Source organism: Melozone crissalis, unplaced genomic scaffold (genome assembly GCF_028551555.1).
Source record: "Melozone crissalis strain CALT ecotype California unplaced genomic scaffold, PUWL_Pcris_2 ptg000005l_1, whole genome shotgun sequence".
In the NCBI taxonomy this organism is placed as follows: Eukaryota; Metazoa; Chordata; class Aves; order Passeriformes; family Passerellidae; genus Melozone; species Melozone crissalis.
The window spans coordinates 26,922,310-26,942,296 of NW_026535783.1; the positions used below are offsets into that span (position 1 = coordinate 26,922,310).

A 19,987-nucleotide genomic window follows, 5' to 3' on the forward strand; every position below is an offset into this window, starting at 1 on the left:
TTCTCATCCAGAGCCTTTTTTCCCTTCTGCAGATCAAACAATCTGTGTCTTTGATTTATTATCAGGTACTTCTGTAATGAAAGTGGTTATTAAAAACATGAGTCTTCTGTAAACATTTGTGTTGTATACTACAGGAACAGCATAGTTTACTGTCAGCATATATGTAGGAAACCACTCTGTGTGCTACAGTTTTCTCCTTTTCTGCATGGTGAGAGATGAGTGGGATGCTCTGATATCACTAAAACCCCCAAAATAATACATATTGTTGATAGTATGGATCTGTTTACAGTCAATGAGTATGCATGCTGCTGTGTTTTTTATAAAGAATCACTCCTTTTTCTGATGTGAGATTGCTGCTTTTAATCTGACTAGCTGTGCTCAGTTTCACCTTCAACTCTAAAGAGAGTAGAAAAAGATGTCTAGAATGGTTTTCAGACTTTCTCAGATATAGCAAGAGACTAAATACATTTTTTCCTTCTCTGTGATCTTTGAGATAAATGAGATAATTTATGCAAGTGTAAAGATATATTATTGTATTTTTTCAATTCTGTTAATTTCAGTAAAATTTATTTGTTGTCTTTGTTCCAAGTTACAAAACTGCTTTTAAAAAGGATCTGAAGTAGAGTCAAGGAGTCACTGTCAATCAAGAATGTGGTTTAAACTGAACCAAGTCCTTTTCCAATCAATGTTGTTGAGATGTGACCAGTATTGTGTTTATGTTTGATACTCAGAAAGGTCCAACAGCTGAAGATTTGAAAGCACACATAAAACATACCTTGAAATCTCCTGTGATTTTTTTTTAATAAAAAAATTTAAGTTTCTTACTTAAAACCTTTTTATGGAAATCCCCATGAGACTTTAATGTACTTTGAATGTGTCTGATGTAGTTGATTAACGAATAAGAGAAGACAAGGGAAGAGGATGGACAGACACCTTTTTGTTCTGTCCCCTTGGACTTGTGCACATTTCTTATGTCATGATCATCAAAGGATGTGTCCTTCAGGATGCCACAGAGATAACCACAGACAGTACAGCCAGCAGGCATCTTTGCAATGATCTTTTGGTGCTGGTGAACATCTGAGGTCTCCATGGTAAAAGCTGAGTTTGCTGGCACACTCAATACAGATGAAGTGAGGAGTGTTGTACTAAGATTTTGTTTGTTCAAAAAGACTTCTTAGAGTATCACAGTGTAAAACTTGTGTTTCCAGAGAAATTTGAACTGTGTCATATACAGGGGTGCAAACAGCAAGAAACAGCTGTTGTGGGCAAGGGTTCATTCTCTGCCCTAAAGGGCAAGATGTTGCATTTGCAAAACACTACTTCCTTTTTTTATATTTGGAAACTTATGGCCTTATCCAGATAAATTTGTTCTTCCTGGTATTCATGGTTACAATCTTTCTGTACTTCTGCTTCTCTGAGGGAGAGGGAAAAAACAGAAATCAGACTTTCTGTGGTGAGCTAATGTGCAGTCTGGGTGAATTGAAGTGTCTTCTAACAAGAGATTGAGTGTGGTGGCACAGTAATGAGCTACTGCATTGATGTAACAAGGTGAGTGGGAAACGAATTGATAGGGAGTTCAGATTCATAGATGATCAGCTTTAGTGCGGACCAGATTGTGGGTGTTCTCAGATTTTTAATAGTAGGCACTAAGGAAGGGCTAAAATCAGAATGTTGTTTGTCTGGTACACTTCATACAAGTCATGCAACCCTTTAAGGAGGTTCCAGTATTTTGAGATTACCTCCATTGGTCAGAGCACGGTGCTAATAATGCCAGGGTTGTGAAACAGAACATCATATGGGCCATTTACTTGGACTTTGTGATCTTTGTGTGCCTGCCAACTCATAATATTCTATGAGTCTGTGTCAGTAATGAGATGCTCCTTTTTAAATGCTATTCTGCATTTTCACATTTGAATAATCTATTTTTTTTTTTAGTGTAATCTCCACACAAACAGTTTTCATGTTGTTGGGCAGAAGATCAAGTGGTTGTTTTGGTATTTCTGAGCAGGTATCGATGTGGTCACACGTTGGCCATGGTCAGCGTGTGTGACCCTGCGTGCTGCGCCAGTTCCAGGCAGACAGATGTCTGCTCACCCATGTTTGCATATTTACATTTCAGCGCCTGCAAAACACGAATAAATATTCCTTGTTGTAATCACAAATTAACCTGTGTCAAGTTAATAAAAAAGTTAACCTGTATCTATTGCTAATCTGTATCAAGTTAATAAAAAGGTTAACCTGTATCTATCTGAGGATGACTTCAGAAGCTTTGGTATATTCAGTATGCAGAGTATCGCCCCCAGATTTCTTTTTGACAAATCACTAGTTTAGAGTTCTGTGCTGTGGCAAGTTGGTTTATAATTTACTGTGTGGAAATAGTAGTTGGTATGACTGAGCTTCCCTGTCTTGTGAAATTTACTGCAGTAATGCTACTAGTTGGTATTTTTTCTAGAGATTTTACCTCTTTTCAGGTATTTCTGAATGGCTTCCAGGTTTGTAACAGTGTTGTTCATGTCAGTGTGACTAGGCAGATGAAAAGAATTTGTGATTAGGGCTTGGTTAGCCAACAGTTTGGCTTATTTGTGTAAATCACTGATGAGAGGAGATTTGTACTGAAGTATCTCATACTGTGAGCTGTTCAGGGAAGAGGGTGATGTCTGATAAAGTAATGTTATCATGTAGATAATGTGTCATAACATCTTGAATTTCTGCTGTGATTTGCCAAGACATGGACTTGGATGAAAAATGTTCAAACTGCAGTTTATACTTGGATAAGAATATGTGAACTGAGTACAGTGGACTCATGGTCATATCAAATTAATGATCTGCTTTATCTGTCAGGGGATATCCAAATATTTTCTATCTATGGCTACTCTTAAACTTTCCCATGAGAAATTGATATGAATAAAATAAAGTTCTCGAAGTGGAATGCAAAAGAGTAAATCTTAACAGGAGGGTAGCTGGCAAGAAGAGGAAGGAAGAAATTAATTTTGTTAATGCTCAATTGTAGAAGCAGAGTTTGCTTAGAGGAATAGCTAGTAGCTCATGCTGATTAAAGATCATGACACCTAAAACTTTAGGGGCTTGTGTACAGGGTGAGTATTTGCAAAGCTGGGAAAAGGAGTTTCAGAAATAACTTGTCAATGGAATGATACATTTGAGGTTGTGTGTATGTTTGCAGTCTGTTCGTTTGCTGACCTTCTAGCTTCCCTGGGCATTCAGCTTTTTATCTAGAAACATCCATTATTTTCTTTGAAAGAATTCTGTAAATATTTTTTTCCCTACATTATCTTGCTGGTTTACACCCTGGACTTTCTTTTGTTACCATTTCTGCTATTTCTCTTAGGTTGTCTTTTAAGAAAAAACCCGAATTTTGAAAATACTTTAAAAACCCCCCATAAATGTGTTCCACATAGTAGTGTTTCCTGAACATTGCATGAAACTAGCAGGTGCGATAAATAAATTAATTCTTTGGCCTTGCTGTGTCTGTTTTTAACAAGTACTGGACTTTGCGCATCCTTTTGCGCCAATTTCCAAGGCCTGTCATGTGTATCTCCTGACTTGTTGTGAATTTTCTTGTTTGAAAACCTGAGGCAAGAGAAGATAATGGTACTTGAATGAAGACAGGAATTGTCTGTCTCTGGGAAAACAAGGGATCTGAAAATCAGGCCTTTGGTTATCTCTCTACTAAAAAAAATTTAATCGTGACTGGGAATATTGCCAGGCACTGCAAGAGAATTTTTCTCACTGTTAAATTGTTAGCTTGATCCTTGGCATGTGTTGGTCTAAGCCAACGCTTCCAGAAGAGACTTGGGCAGAGTTCAGGTCTTCAGTGTGTCATAGGAAGTGTTCCATTAAGTAGTTTGTATATGGTTAACCTTTTCTGGACATTAAGAGATATTTCTGTAGTGAATTTAGGCCCCTTGCTGCTAGTTGGCCTTGCAATGGGGATTATCTTAGGGCCTTTAAATTTCTGTATGTGAACCTAAAAGTCCTAGGTCCCAGCGGAATGCTTTATCCAGCAAACCATTAAGCCGCAAAAACCAGTAAATCAGTAAGCAACAACAAAAAAAGAAAATATCTCAAACTAAAATGACATTTACAGTAGAGTCTGTGCAAATTTTTTTTGTGGTGACCCTAACAAATCTTTCTGAAATTAGGAGAGTTCTTTTTGTCTCTGATAGCATTTATAATCTTAGTCTGTAATACTTACATTTGATAACACAGGGATGTTTTTGCTCCTGCTGAGCAGGGCTTACGCAGAGCCAAGGCCTTTGCAGCTCCTCACCCACCCCTCCAGCGAGGAGGCTGAGGGTGTGCAGGGAGCTGGGAGGGGACACAGCTGGGACAGCTGACCCCAACTGACCCAAGGGGTGTCACACAGCATGTGCCATCATGCTCAGCATACAGAGCTGTGAGGAGAAGGAAGAGGGAGATGGTTCAGGGTTATGGTGTTCGTTTTCCCAAATCACCATGAGACGTGATGGGGCCCTGCTGTCCTGGAGATGGCTGAACTGCTCTGGAAGAGGTGGATGTATTCCTTGTTGTGCTTTGCTTGCAGGTCTAGATTTTGCTTTATCTATCAAACCACCTCTGTCTCAATACATGAATTTTTTCATTTTGCTGCTCTGATTCTCTTCCTTTTCCTGCCAGAAAGGAGTGAGGGAGTGGCTGTGGGTGCTTAGTTGGTGCCTGGGGTTAAACCACAACACGCTTTAGAAATGAGACTATGTTGTCATGGTGGTTTGTAAGTCACAGAGGCACAAATGGCTGTCTAGAAGCAGCATAAAGAGGAGAATAATGAAGACATTGAATTTCCTTTGTGAAATTGTGTCCAGAGGAGGGCAACAAAAATGGTGAAGGTGTTAGAGCACAGGTTCTGTGAGGAGTGGCTGAGGGAGATGAGGTTGTTCAGCCTGGAGAAAAGGAGGCTCAGGGGAGACCTTACCACTCTACAGTTCTCTGAAAGGAGGCTGTAGCCAGGTGGGGACAGTCTGTTCTCCCAGGCAGCCAGTGACAGGATGAAACAGATTCTCAAGCTGTACCAGGGGAGGGTTATATTTGATATTAGGAAAAATATATTCCTGTCATTGGAATAGGCTGCCCAGGGAAGTGATGGATCCATCATCAGAAGATGTGTGTGTGTGGCACTTGTGGACATGGTTTAGTGGTGGGTATGGCGGTGCTCAGTTAGCAGTTGGACTCGATGGTCTTAGAGGTTGTTTCCAGCTTTTAAGATTCTATGATTTTAAACCATGTGGTATATCTGTATTTTTCACAATACTGCTGTCGTTTTCTGAGACCTTAGATTTGGGGTGGAAAGGGAATGACTGACAGTACCTTTTTCTCTGGTACAGGCCTTTGTGTATGGGATAGATGCATTATAGGCTATGTACTTGGTATGAAACTACAAATGTAATGAAAATGCCCTTGATTTTTCTTTTGTTTTAGGGACACTAACTAGGGCCTTCAACAACCATGAGCAACCCTTTCGTACAGATTGTGGAGCCACTGGACCCAAAGCAGCCTCTGAAGAAATTCTTTAATCTGAGCAAATTGGAAGATGTGAGATATGGTACGTTGAGAACATAAGAGAAGCATTTTGTTAATACTGATAAATAGAACTTGAACAGACTTGGCCACATTGGATGATACTTGGTCTCTGGTGAGAACTATGAATTCAAAAGGCAAATCTTGGAAACAAAATTTTAGCAAAATTTAATTATTGAAATTTAGAATGACAGAAATATCGGCAAGATTGCAGTAGTATTTCCTCAGCATACTGTGCACACAGCAGCCTTGTTTTTGCTGAGTGGTTGAGGAGAGCTAGGCAAAACTAAGAGCACGAGTTTTCTTATACTGCTAAAGGCTGGAAAGGATCTAACACTGATATGTATGACTAGACTTAACCGAAAGATTTTTCAGCTTTGAAAACAGTACTGGTTAGAGAATCCTTTCTGAGGAGGCTTTTTCCTTAGTTCCTCTGACATTTCCCAAATCTTTCAGTGGTACTGCTAAAAATCTTAGTGTCTGTGCCATTGACTATGACTTAGAAACTTGAGTATCTATACCTTAGAGTTATCTATGGTGGGTGCTTGGTGTTTCAAAAGGAGACAGGTGATTAAGGAGAATTCAGGGAACAAGAGGAGGAGCATTTTCTCTGAATGTCAGCATCACATGTCCATTACAGGCTCTGATATGCAACCAGTCAGTTAATGTCAGTCTTGGTGGGTGAAAAGCAGAGGAGAGTCTTAAAGAATAGACAGATACACATTCAGTGTTACCAGTTGATCCATTCCAGGATTCCAAGAGTGATAAACTGCAGATTCTTCAAAGGACAAAGGATGCAATTCGCACTATTCAGCAAAAAAAGGGAATAGCTTAGCAGGGAAAAGCAGGAGAAGATTCTAAAAAACCTCCAAACAACAACAGTAACAATAACACCCAAAACTCCCAAATAAACAAAATCCCCCAAAACAAAACTCCCAACAACAACCAACTCAAATTGTTCTGAATTACTGTGTCCTGAATAATAGATGTTTTTTTACAATAGCACTAATGAAGTCTCACTGAGATTGACTTTTATGTCTTGAGGCCAGCCCTCTGTAGAAAGTTGGAACAAACTTCTCAAAAGATTTTAAAATGTGAATATTTTGAGAGGCAATCAAACAAGTATTAATAAAGTGGACTGGAGGAGGAAGGACTAAGATGTGTTTGGGTTTTTTCTTCACACCCATTCCTTGCAGTAGAGCTGTCAGGACTGCTCCAATAGTATTTTGTGTCATCATCTTTAGATATTTCTGATTTGAAGTAAAAGAAGATTGATAGGTGCACAGTCTGACTTTCGTTCAGTTTCACCTTCTGTCTCTTGAGATGAAGGGACTGCATAAACCACTAAAGCTGTGCTTTCCAACATGGCAGGGAGAAAACTATGCTTTTCCTGGTGCATTTATATGTCTGTATTCAGCGACAAGAGTGAGAACAAACTGCAGAAAAACAAGATGAGCACAGCATGTTTTCAGGGTTGCTGTGCTATGGGGGATGGAAAAGTCCCTCAGCAAAGATGTCTAGTGTGTCACAGGAACTGAGATAACAAACCTGCTGAGAGCATCAAGTGGAACAGGTCAGTTAGTACTGACCTCCTGGCAAAGCTGGAGGTGAGAAGAGGGGTTTGGATAACCGGAATAAAGCCTTGTGAGAAAATGAGGACCTGTCTGCCCCTGGCATGGAACTTTGCACTTGATGACAAATGCCCTAAGGTAAAAACTGAGTTTGTTTCTTGCCTCTTACCCATGCAGCTCGCCTGCCATTTTCCATTCGAATCCTCCTGGAAGCAGCGATCCGTAACTGTGATGAGTTCCTAGTGAAGAAAGGAGATGTTGAGAATATTCTCAACTGGAAAGTGATGCAACACAAGAATGTTGAAGTACCATTTAAGCCTGCAAGAGTTATTCTGCAAGACTTCACGTGAGTCTGATGGTCTCCAAAGCAAGGAAGAGAGTCTTTTGAGAGTGCAACAATGCTCAGCTTGGGGTGGAGGGGTGAGCTGAGGGAAAGAATAGCACTTGGAGAGGCAAACACTCAGAATAAGAGCATTGAAAAAAACTTCTCTGAGATCAAGAAGTAAATATCTTCACAAAACTTCAAAACGGGGAAAGAAAATGATATTGATAAATTGCATGCAATTGAGGAAGTTCAGTGTTTAGAAGTTATTCTCTGTCTATTTTCTCTCTCTCTCTCTCTCTGTCTCTCTCATATTTTTTGTTTGTTTTTTGTTTGGTTGGTTTTGTTCCCCAGGGGTTCTTGCTTTCAATTTTCTACCTATTTCAGTTCTCATTTATAACCCACATAATTTCTTCCTATTCTAAATCTCTGTTATTATTAATATATTTTTAAAGACTTACCTGCTCTTGAAAAAATGAGCATATTATTTTTCCCAGAAATGCATATTGAGATTCCTACCTAATGGACTCTAAAAAATGAACCTTGTTAAAGCAGTGAGTCCTCAGATGTCAGTAATAATCATATAATAGTCCCTGTTCAATGTGGAAATTCAATTTTCAGGTGGAACAATAGCATTTAATTGTTCTAATACAGCATTTGACTTCCAAGTCTACTCACTGTTCTTGGTATCTTTGTCCTCTGTCTTTATAAAATCTGTCTTTTTTTAGTACATCCATGGTAAGCCCAGTGTAACTACGCTGCCAGTTGATTTTCTTCCTCAATGGTAGAGTGTCTTAGCTGTCATAATCTCTGTTATGCATTTTCACAGCAGTTTTCAAAGTGCTAGAGACCCAGTACAGCTCAACTTAAAGACATTAGAAAAAATTGGCAAAACTTCAAATTAAAGAAGTGCTCATTTCCTAGCTATTTTTCATCTACTAGCTGTTGTTAATGTTTTGCAAAACTGGAGCAGAGAGGAAGCTGAACTTCCAAGCAAGTGTTGTTCCTTCTGTTACTGCTCTTCTTTCTTGCCCCTTACTCCTGCTGAGTTTTAAAAATGTGCCTATAACTCTGCAGAGCAACTGCATTCCTGGAAAATGAGCCCTTGGACAGGCCTCTGAGGACCTTTTTGAAAAAGGCAGCTTTGGCAACTTTCCAAAAGCCATGCAACAATTACATTCAGGTTGTCCTGGTTTAGAATTATCTAACTTCCTAGTTAGGATTATTCTGTATTTATCTTTAGTTGTTCTAAGACTGTAGAAGGATATTGTGTCTGTTCCATATTAATTGTAATTGTAATAACATTCATAAGTTGACAAAATAATTCTTCTTCTGTTTTGTCCTACCCTCCCCTCAAATTCCCATAGGTAAAATAATACAGAATTTCCTATTTTTCTCACAAAAAGCTTATCCTGGAATGTCAAACTGCTGAACAATATCAGTTAATTGTGTCCAGTTTAGATAATGTGGATCCTTTTTCCTGTTTATTTTTTTGGTAATTATTCGAGATTTTCAAGGTAAAATTCAGTAGGAACCAAAAAGCCTTTTACTGCTGTTGTTGCATGGTTTCTGATATCAAAAAAAATTGTAATAACTTCCATATGGTCAGAGTCAAAAACATAAACCCTTACTGCTTTGGGATGCTCTTACAGAAATGTAGTTTTTTCAGTGGGTTGCTCATTGATGCCAGGTCCTTATGAGCACATCAGAGATCTCTTTTTGTTTTAGCACCCAGCAAAATCAGATAGGTAAGTAAGAGGGTTTTCCAAGTTGGTTGAAGATATTATGGTAGAATATACCTCAGTAGAAAACTGAGAATGTGTGGGCAGAGAAGCATCAGAAGCTGTGTTAAAAGAAATATTGAAAAGTGTACGATCTCTTAGACAAGTCAAGTGTTGAAATTCCAGAAGTTCTGGTTACTACTTATTATTTGCTTACATTGAAAATGGAGTACAGTTTGCTTTGTATGTGACAGTAGCTGTCTGTTCTGTATCTCAGGACTGGTTTTTTTTTGTTTTTTTTTTTTCTCTTTTCCAAATTGTTTCACCATGCCTATTTTGTTTCTGTTGTAGTGGGGTGCCTGCTGTGGTTGACTTTGCTGCAATGCGTGATGCTGTGAAGAAACTTGGTGGGGACCCTGAAAAAATAAATCCTATCTGTCCTGCTGATCTCGTGATAGATCACTCCATCCAGGTGGATTTTAACAGGCAGTAAGAATAAAAAAATCACTCTTTACTTCTTAATGGTAGTAAGTCAATTGAATCTAGGTACTGGTCATCAAGGTAGTTCTACTGGTTAGCATTTGTACTACAATATACATATGTTAGCATACAATGCTAACATACTGGTGGCATTTGTACTACAACGTTCCAAATACTAGAAAATTTTAAAGTTAGACTGTTGTATCAGCTGTGGTGAGTTGGGGGGAGAATTTTCTGTATCTGTGGTGTATCTATCAGCAGCAAAAGCCTGTACTAAACTGTTGATAGAAACAGACTCATTCCAGGCCTGTGTTTATTGTACTTTAATACTGCTGCATTATTGTTAATTGCTCAGAAATGGCATTTTTTCCCTAGTACACTTTTTTGACCCTATAGGGGTTTTTAAGAAAGGAAATGTTCTCATTCATCCTTTCTTCCTCACTTTTCTAAGAATAGAGGTGATCTACACTAGGCTCAGTTCTGAGGAACTGCTTTCTGCTTCAGTGCCTCCAAGCAGAAGAGCATGAGGGCACTTACTATGGCCCTCATGAGTTCTGGAAAGGCTGTTAAATCCTCAGCATGATGAGGACAAAGATACAAAGACGCACTAGGATTCACTAGACCTACAGTGAAATAAAAGACCTCTGTATACAGGTCCTTCTGCCCTCCAAGGTACATAAATATGGGCCTGCTGAACTAATCTTCCAAACAGATCCTGCAACCGCATGTTTTATGGTGCTTTCCTTACAGCTTGTAGTTTTTTGGTATGCAGTTACAAATCATGATTTTTTGTTACAGTCTTATTTTATTTCTGTTAACCTCATAAACATATGCAAGAAAATAGAGATTTTTCTTTCATATAGAGAACATTGGTCAGATTTATGCTTCAGTTCTTTCAAACTCTGCAGACCCAAGTTAGGCAGCTGATTGAAGTGAAGAATTTGTTAACACTGTTTTGAAACACAGGGTCTTCAGACACCATTCTATCATAGTGACCACAAATGTGGAAGTTGCAGGACAGTTGTGTTCCAGTTTCCTTTACTGCCTTGCTGATTCCTTCTGATTTTGGTGTTGGAAAAATCACATTTCATTAGCATGCAGTGTTGCTTTTCCCAGGCTACAGTATTTAAGCCTGCCAAATGCAGATTAGTATTCACATTTGAAGCAGAGTTCAGGTGTTATCTCTTAAGATTCCCTAAATCCTTTTAATTGGTTGCCTGTAGTGATATTAAAATGGTGCAATGGATCAGCATTCACATTAGCTAATAAATCTTCTTTCAACCTTTGACTAGATATAAAATTCACGTGGTAATTTTGGTTCTGACAGCTGATAATTTTCATTTGCAGGCCAGACAGCTTGCAAAAAAATCAGGAGCTGGAATTTGAAAGGAACAAAGAAAGATTTGAATTCTTAAAGGTATCGACAAAAATAATCTTATTTGCATGGAGAAAAGTTCAGTGAATGAAAGTTCTTCCAGTGCTCATGTTGAAAATATTTTACTTTAATTCCTTTTGTTTCAGTGGGGCTCTCAAGCTTTTAAAAACTTCAGGATTATTCCGCCGGGCTCTGGGATCATCCACCAAGTGAACCTGGAGTACTTGGCAAGAGTGGTGATGGATCAGGATGGCTACTACTATCCAGACAGCGTGGTTGGCACTGACTCACACACCACCATGATAGATGGCTTGGGGGTGCTTGGCTGGGGTATGTACAGCAGTGTATTGTGAGCAGTCTCTTGGCTCAGGGAGCTGTGGTTTGGGCTCTGGTGAGTTGATCCTGGTTGGCAGATCACCCCCTCCCAGTCACTTCCTCCCTCCTCCTGCTAGCACAATGGGGACTGTTAGTCCAAATGCTAGATTAAAGTAATGGCTAGACACAAACACAGTTTAAGTGAAGAGGCGTGAGTGCAGGGAAAGGAAATGAAAGAAGTGATGTAAAGGCAGTCAGTCGCCAAAGCCCAGCCAGTCCCTGGGCAGTGGCTACTTTGGAAAGCCCACCTCCCCGACTGGGGATGAGCCTGATGTTTTATGGCATGGAATGTCTCATTGTTCAGCTCTCTTCAGCTGTCCAGGCTGTACCTCTCACAGTGTTTTTCCCACCCCAGGTTACTTGCTGAGGGGCAGGGTGAAAAACAAAAAGCATTGATGCTGTGTAAGGACTGCTTGGCAATAGCTAAAATTCTGGTGTGCTATCAACACTGGTTTGGTCACAAATATAAAACATGGCAGTGTATGGGCTGCTGTGAAGAAAAGTGTGCCAGCTAGACACACTTACATAGCCTAACCCCAAATGCAAGTAGCCTGATAAGGTTTCTTACAGTTATATAAGACTTTGTAACTAAGCTCCCCTTTCTGATAACTGCCTCAGAGGATTCTCTATGTGTGTTGTTGGCTGTGTTTGGGGTTTTTTATATATTCTTTTCCATTCTGCATTTAAATGATGAGGAAGTAGATAAAGAAAATATTAAATAAAAAAAGAGAATTGAAGTATCACTGACCATCCGATTTTTCTTGTGTCACTTTGCTACTTTAAAAGTGTTGGAATATCCAAAAAGTACTGCAGATACAAATCTTTAGGTGGAAGATGCTGAAAATTAAATCGGAATGACTAAATTATGGTTGGAGAGGACATTATGCAAAACAGAGCTGTGATGTTCTAATACCAGTTCTCTGCACAATATTTGTTACAGGAATAGGTATAAATAATTTATTTTTCCTTGTAGTGGTGAATGGAAGTGCTTGAATTATTGAATAAATAGGTAACTATGGAGTGGAAGTATTTGTAGCCATCCCATACAGTAGCAAAGACTTTAGCTGAGCCTTTGTTTTCCTCTGATATAGTGATAGGAGCACTACTGAAGCAGCTGTTGTACAAATATGGAACACACTGTGTTTTTAAAGAGTATTTGTTAGCTGTTCATGAATGTGCTTGAGCACCACATATGGTAGGACTTTCTGATTTTAATAACCCACCTCTTGTACTGCAGCAGTATTGGTTGAGTGAAATTTTCTGAATCAAGGGTGAAAGTGTTTCTGGCTTAGAATACAAACGTAAACAACTTCAATGCATCTAAAGCATGACACCTTTGGGATTAGGCACATCTCTTATTCTGTATTTGGTTACAGCATATGCATGGAGCCATCATTTAGATGAAGCTGCAGCACTAAAAAGCTGCTTGGAAAAGTGTGGTTCTTAGCTATCACCCTGGTTTTATAAGATTTTCTAAGCCTTCTGGTGTTGACATTCTTGTAGTGAACTTTCTCACACACTTTCTGTAAATAACTCATTGTCTTACATTCCTTTATGGAAGAAGAGAGAGTTGATGGACTGTTGGTTTGACCAGTGTCATTGGAGAGGTGGCACTGTCACCCTCCAATCTGCTGTCACTTTTAGAAAACTGTAAATGTTGGAGTCAGAAAATAAACTTCCCTATTTTCTTCACCTTGAGAACAGCGGTGTGAGCTTGTGTTCTTTCGTGTCCTATAGTGACACTTAGCTTCAGTTTTTCTCCAGAATATGAAAAGTATGGCTGGACAGAGTCTATAGCATATGGGCTTAAATTCTTGCATATTCTTGGATCCAACATTTTTTCCAGAGGCTGGTGATGTTGAACTTGGTTTGTGACTGTCAGTGGTAGTCAGTCAGTTATTTCAATTTACTTAAATGTAAATTGAATTATTCAACACCCAGTGAAAGGAGCCACATGATTTGTTCTGTCATAGCATTATCTTTTAAATTAACAGAGGTATATAATTTTGAATGAAAGAAGTTAGAAATTATTTTTCAGAACTATTCTTAGATTAAGTGGGAAAAAAGATTGGAGTAGTGATTTGGCATTCATAAGCAGCTATTACAGGCAGTTTTTCCTAGCTTAGTATTCATTATACTAAACAAAAGGCAGAAGGACATTTCAGAGAAGAAGATAAATATACGAGGGACTTTATACAGGCAGAAAGTTGTAAAACTGCTTGATGGCTTGGCTGCTTAATGCTAAGTTGCTAGATAATAAACATCATGGCTTTGTTATTTTGCATATGACTATGACATCTTGATATGCTACCTTAATAAATTGGCAATACTAAGTAGTAGCTGGAATTCTGATAGTGAAGGTGTGCTTATGCAACAGTTTCCACCTACATATTCCTAAACCCTGCTGAAACATAGTGGACATAAGGGAAAATATTTCTGTCTTAACAAGTACTTTTTATGTTAGCATTCTTTAGTAACATTTCTTTCTTTCAAAATAATTTCTGATTTTTTGTTTGGTGACCAGCAATCATGGTCTGCATATGTTTCACTCACAGCACATATTCAGTGCCATATCAGTGGTTCTTGGTTTGTTGCATTACCTGTTTAAGATATTAAGTAAAAATTTTACATCTGTTCTTGTAAAAGCCAAGCATCCTTAGATTCACATAGTATCCCATCTAATGGCTTAGGAACAAGGATGAAAATATGAAACTAAATGAAATTTAAAAGCCCAACCTTGCAGGAACAGCAGTGAGATGAGGAATGCCTCTTAGCAGAAGACTCAGACTGTATGGTTTCTCTCCCCTTTCACACCTTAAATAGAGCACTCATCAGGCAATTGACTTCACAAGTTTATCTCTGACATGTTAGTATCTTTCTGAATAGTCACATTTTGTCCTCCTGTTGTGTGCAGGTGTGGGTGGCATTGAAGCAGAGGCAGTGATGTTGGGACAGCCGATCAGCATGGTGCTTCCTGAGGTGGTTGGCTATAAGCTGGTAGGAAACCCTCAGCCACTGGTGACATCCACTGACATTGTGCTCACCATTACCAAGGTAAATTATCAAGATTTGATATTTTGATGTTACAGCTGAGAGATAAACACATTCTATAGGACAGAGCCACTGTACAGAATGTGTAAGAACCCTATGTGTGCTTCCAGGTAGCCATTTTGAATTTTTAAAAACCTTATCACTGTCTGTGGATTGGATTCAGCTCATTAAGGACATTTTTTAGGCAAATCTGTTTCCCAGAACCCACACAAAATATATGTTGGGGTATTTTGGATTCAGTAGTGTTTTGGAGCAACACTTTTTCCTCTGCCTCAAAAGAACCCTGATGACTTGTTTTTTGAGGTCACTACTTAAAATTAGGCAATATAAAAGCTGGAAACCAGACAGTAAGCATTGCAGTCTTATTTCTTTCATGTGCAGGTGTTTGACTCTTGTCATATATTTATAACATGCTTACTCACGCTGTGCATTGTCACTGAATTAAAAGAGTATTACTGGGTCAGCATTAGTGTTGTTGGAAGTCAGAAATCTGGTACAGAAATTCATCATGGAATACTGTCTACAGAGAGACTTTCAAAAGGGAAAAGGCAACACTTTTTTCATCATTTTATTCAAATGTTGTGTGTGTTCACATGTACTTGTGCAGTTGGTTTTCCCTATTTTTCTATCTTCCTGGGTTTGCTGTGTGAAAACTCCCCACGCAGTTCTCTTTCCTCTTAGAACAGCATGTTGAGAAAAAGACAATTGCAAGGCCGTCTAGTTAAAATGAAAGGAAGAGCAAGTTTTCAAAGAAATATGGTCCTATGTTGTATCTTATTATTGAAACTTTACATCCCTATGTCCTCATATTCATGAATTATTTTAGCAAAAACTTCTTGGTTTCAAATGGCTGTACAAATCCTCACAAGAGATTTCTGAGTCAAAAGCTGGATTTCATAACAGACATGCTCATGTCTTTTGAAACATAGCAATGACACAGGTACTGTATTTTTATAACAGCATCTTCGCCAAGTTGGAGTAGTGGGTAAATTTGTGGAGTTTTTTGGTCCTGGTGTTGCCCAGCTGTCGATTGCTGACCGAGCCACCATTGCCAATATGTGTCCAGAGTATGGAGCTACAGCTGCCTATTTTCCAGTGGATGATATTAGCATTGGGTACCTGGTACAAACTGGTGAGTATAAGAAGAGACTGTAAGTTAAGGGGTAATTGAAAGGATGCCAGGTCTATATGACATTAGCAGTGGAATTGAATCAGGTGAAGCCTTCTGAGCTTCAGTTCATTTTTTCTTGGTATTTACTTATTGAGACTAGTTTTTGCAATTAGGATGCATGTTTAGGAGGAGCTGAGTGTTGGACTTACGGCAGCCTGGCAAAAATCTGAGCCTAGATTGTCCAGAATGACAAAAATAGGAAACTAAGATTTTGTTCTGCAAAAGCCACTTAGTCTGTGCAATCAGTTTGTTTTTAGTGGATCTCTAATATTTGTCTTGAAAGAGTCTTGTAGTGCTATTGACAGCATGCCTGTTATGCACTTTTTTTGCTCTATTCTGTCAGATGATGATTCCCCCATTTAACTTGCATTTTGGTTTTGCTGTATCTGGCTTTCATTTTAGGCCGTGACAAAGAGAAGGTTATGTGCACAAAAAGGTATCTTGAGGCTGTGGGAATGCTAAGAGATTTCACGAACTCTTCTCAGGATCCAGACTTCACACAGGTTAGAAACTACTCTGTTTTCTGGCTCCTTGCTTTATGCCCTGTCCTATTTTATTGCGACAATTGTCTGTTTTTCACAGAAACTAAGAAATAGTCAAGGGATTCCTTGTCTTTTGCTTTGGTCTGCACAGCTGTCTTATTTTAAGGCCCAATGGAGTGAGACAGCTGGCTCTTCAGGTGAGAAAACTTGGATGTAGGTATAGATTGGCTCTCAGGTGACCTCTAGCTGGTGCAGATTCTTTCAGTTTTGTTTGATGAAGCTTTGAGAAGGCCTTCCAGACTGAAGGATATTCTGAATTATAGCTATGGAGATAATGTGGATGTTGTGTGTGTAAGCCTGTTTGCAGTTTCTTTCTGTTCAGTCAGTTGTTTTACAGTGTGAATCGGGACCCTTAGAAACCCTCTGTGGTAACCACAAAGCACACAGTTCATTTTCTGTGCAAGAAAATTAGAATCGTACTCTGTGTCCAGGAAAGTCAAGAATATTTCTGGTTTTCTCTACTGTAAAATTTTATCTTGTAACTTGTGTTTGGGTCTGCATGATTATTCAAAAATCTTAGTAGATTTGGAAGGATGTAGCACATTATGAAAACAAAGTTGGAAGATGGGTGAAGAGTAGATGAATAGTCTGCTTTGTTTTGTATCAGTTCCAGTATCTCTTCACATGATTTTTTTAACCTGCTTCTAGCATGTGAAAAGACAAATTAAAAAATAATTTATAATGCTTAGATGCTTTAGTTACATTGGGTTTTTCAATAACTTTAGTACTTTTGATAGCCATACCCGTGAGCTGGCAGTGTCTAAAATTAGAAATGTTTCTTTTCTTCTGCTCTTCCCATTCTCAAGTGTTTTCAATAATTTCTGCAAATAACAATATTCAGACTTAGCACTGATTCAACAGCAGAGGTAAGCATACCTATGGCTTACCTGGCTTCAACTTATGAGGCAGTGCCCAACCACTCTCTGTTTATCTTACTTGAACAGGTTGTTGAGTTGGATCTTCATACTGTTGTGCCTTGCTGCAGTGGACCAAAAAGACCTCAGGACAAAGTTGCTGTGTCAGATATGAAAAAGGACTTTGAAACTTGTCTGGGAGCCAAGGTAGGGAGTAGGAACATTTGGGCAAACAAACTAATTCATGCTTCTAAAAGCTGTCTGGTGTTCAGGAACTACATTCTGGGGTTGTGTATTGTTTGTTTGCCTACTGAAAAATAAATGAGGATATTTGACTGCAGTTTTGGAGGTGAGACAAGCAACAGGTAGTTTAAAATTGTGATGTTGCTTCTCTTGCATGAAGATGTTCATGCCCTATTGGAGTAGTATTTCTTTCTGATCTTAAGTCTAACATGATTTTGACATAGACTAGAGATTTCTGAACTCTGCCACAATAGGGGGTTGTTAATAGAGGGGACAAAATGCCTGCTGCACTGAGTTCTGAGATAACTACCCAGCTCTTCAGCTCTCCAAGCATTCCAAGCAGGTTATGCCCTGAATCCACAATGTAATTTTGCACTAAATATTGAATCTGTTCAGCAGAGCAAAACTGCATGTGTCTCTGTGACTCTTGGATGGTGGTGGTAAAGACAGAAAGCAATGACTACATTCTGCATCATCCAGTCAAAAGTGGTCATTGAAAGAGGAGCTGGATTTATATTTGAATGAATATTCCTGGATACTTAAGTTTTCTAAATCAGTTTGAATCTTTACCTGATACAGTAACCACCCTTGTTAAAGGCACTACAGAACTCCAGTGAATAAAAGAAACGTAAACTACAGCAGTTCCCCATAATTCTTGGTTTGTTACATTTTCCAAACTCCATTAGGTGATCTTATACTTTCAGATCTCTAAATGTAATTTTTCATGACATGAACAGTGCCTACTTGGTCTTTGCTCTTTTTTATTTTTTCCAACTGTCAGACCTTTGCCTCTCAAATCAACTCCTGGTATATCAAGCTGTTTGATAATCCTGGCTTAAAAATTTTACATGTTATGCTAAAATCTCAGGACTAGATTGTGTGCTAAGACTATGTGTGATCGGGAATCTGTAAGATCTGTAACAGGAGTAAGAAGCATCTGAGAAATCCAAAGAAGGATATATTAATGCAGGAAGAAAATACAAATATATTTTTCTGCAAAGACTGCCTGTTTCACCAGTAAACAGAGAAGAGGAGAAACTCCAGCAAAAAAAAATTTTGTCCATAATTTTGGTTGACTAGAGATGCAAGCCTTCACAGTCAGACCTAAAAGCACAAGCATGGATGTGACTAACAGATGCTTTTCATTGTTGAAAAAACAGCCCATACTAATGTTCAGTCAAAATGTTTATATTAACCACTCATTTTGATTCTTACTTTCTCCTCCTACAGCAAGGATTCAAGGGATTCCAGATTGCACCAGACCGACACAACAGCATAATGAAATTTAATTTTGAGGGCCATGACTTTGAGCTTGCTCACGGTTCCGTAGTGATTGCTGCCATTACAAGCTGTACAAACACCAGTAATCCCTCAGTTATGTTGGGTGCAGGTAAGCTGATTGGCCCAATGTGCAGTAGTTTCTCTATGGCTCTGAATGTGTGTCCTAAAGACAGCAGCAACAGGGATGTAATTCAAGGTGTGCAGTGCTGGTTTTGTCATTTGGAGTGTTAAAACTGAGCTTAGTTTCTAAGGGTAGTGAAGGACTTGTGAAAGTGGTAGTTAGAAATATAAGTTGACAAAAATGTATTCTTCCTGCACTGTCTTTTCTACAAGGCAAGCTGGAACTTAATTAAGCAACACTTTTGATACTTTTCCAAATGCACAGAAGCTGATATACAGAGATAAGAAGAGGCTGTTGCCAGAAGAGGCACAGTGAAGAATGATCTTCTGGGGTGCTCTGAAGGTGCTCTGATCTGTTGTCAGAGTGAAAAACACACATTTAGCTAGCGGTTGTCCTCTAAAGCTGTTTCGAGAGTCTGGAGGCATGGTAGGTGTGAGGAGAGGAAGCAAATTGTATTCTCAGGGATTGCCAGCTTTCACAGCTTTTTCATTTACATCTTAATTGCATCCAAGGGGAAGCCAGAGGTGAGCTTGGTATGCACCACTACAGAACAGTTAGTTTAACTTGGTTGTAAAAATTTCAGGTCCCAAGATTGTTCATTTTTAACATGACTAGTCTGGACAGAAAATTTGTCATTCCTAATGTGTGCTTCTGGCAAAAAAATAGGAATGAAGAATGTCAGCTCAAAGAGTTCAGTCTATACTGGACAAGTTTGACCCAGTTTCCCAGGTGCTTGGCTACATGTTTACATATTTCTTTCTCTCCTCTGTAAACATATACATAGATGGTATCTGTCACTATATGATACTCGCTGCATAGAGGCTTACAAGTCTGTCAGACCGTTCATGGGATGCAGACTTTATTCCTACAAAGGTCAGAAGGGATGTGCACTGGGCAGTACAAAGGCCCTTCACCAGAGGGGATTACTTCCTGGTTAAAGAAATATAATTTCTATTTGTTCCTGTGTGGTGCTGGGAAGCTTTTGGGCTGTCAACAGTCACTTTGTGTTTGGCTTTTTGAGGTGATATTTATCACTTGCTTTTAGACCAGAATCTATCTTTGCATATTTACATACCAGCAGTTCACCCCCTCCCAGGCCAAAGGTCTTTTAAACTCTAAGAAAAGGTTCAAAGTCCATCATCAACTAAGATGTGGGGCAAAGGAGAAGGAAAGGAGAGACCTGCTCATTTTCTTACCACTTTGAGAGGAATTGAATTGAGTTCAGAATTGAACAAGATGTCCCAGTCCACTTGACTTTTAACAGGACAGCCCGGGCAGTATACTGCTTTCCTCGGGTCCTTTCTGCATTATCACCGAAATACATCTGTAT

At 39.0% G+C, this 19,987-nt stretch overlaps 1 protein-coding gene across 2 annotated transcripts in view; it reads left to right on the plus strand.

The window, feature by feature from the left end:
- ACO1 (aconitase 1) overlaps positions 1-19,987 on the plus strand; it is a 61,410-nt gene that overhangs the window by 24,763 nt on the left and 16,660 nt on the right. For both annotated transcript variants that reach the window (XM_054284578.1, XM_054284568.1), the window contains exons 2-11: positions 5,452-5,575; positions 7,299-7,467; positions 9,516-9,653; positions 10,992-11,061; positions 11,166-11,349; positions 14,309-14,448; positions 15,406-15,577; positions 16,019-16,119; positions 17,103-17,219; positions 18,486-18,645. In XM_054284578.1, coding sequence (XP_054140553.1) covers positions 5,479-5,575; positions 7,299-7,467; positions 9,516-9,653; positions 10,992-11,061; positions 11,166-11,349; positions 14,309-14,448; positions 15,406-15,577; positions 16,019-16,119; positions 17,103-17,219; positions 18,486-18,645 — 1,348 coding nt within the window. In that variant the 5' untranslated portion in view covers positions 5,452-5,478. The remainder of the gene's footprint in view (positions 1-5,451; positions 5,576-7,298; positions 7,468-9,515; positions 9,654-10,991; positions 11,062-11,165; positions 11,350-14,308; positions 14,449-15,405; positions 15,578-16,018; positions 16,120-17,102; positions 17,220-18,485; positions 18,646-19,987) is intronic.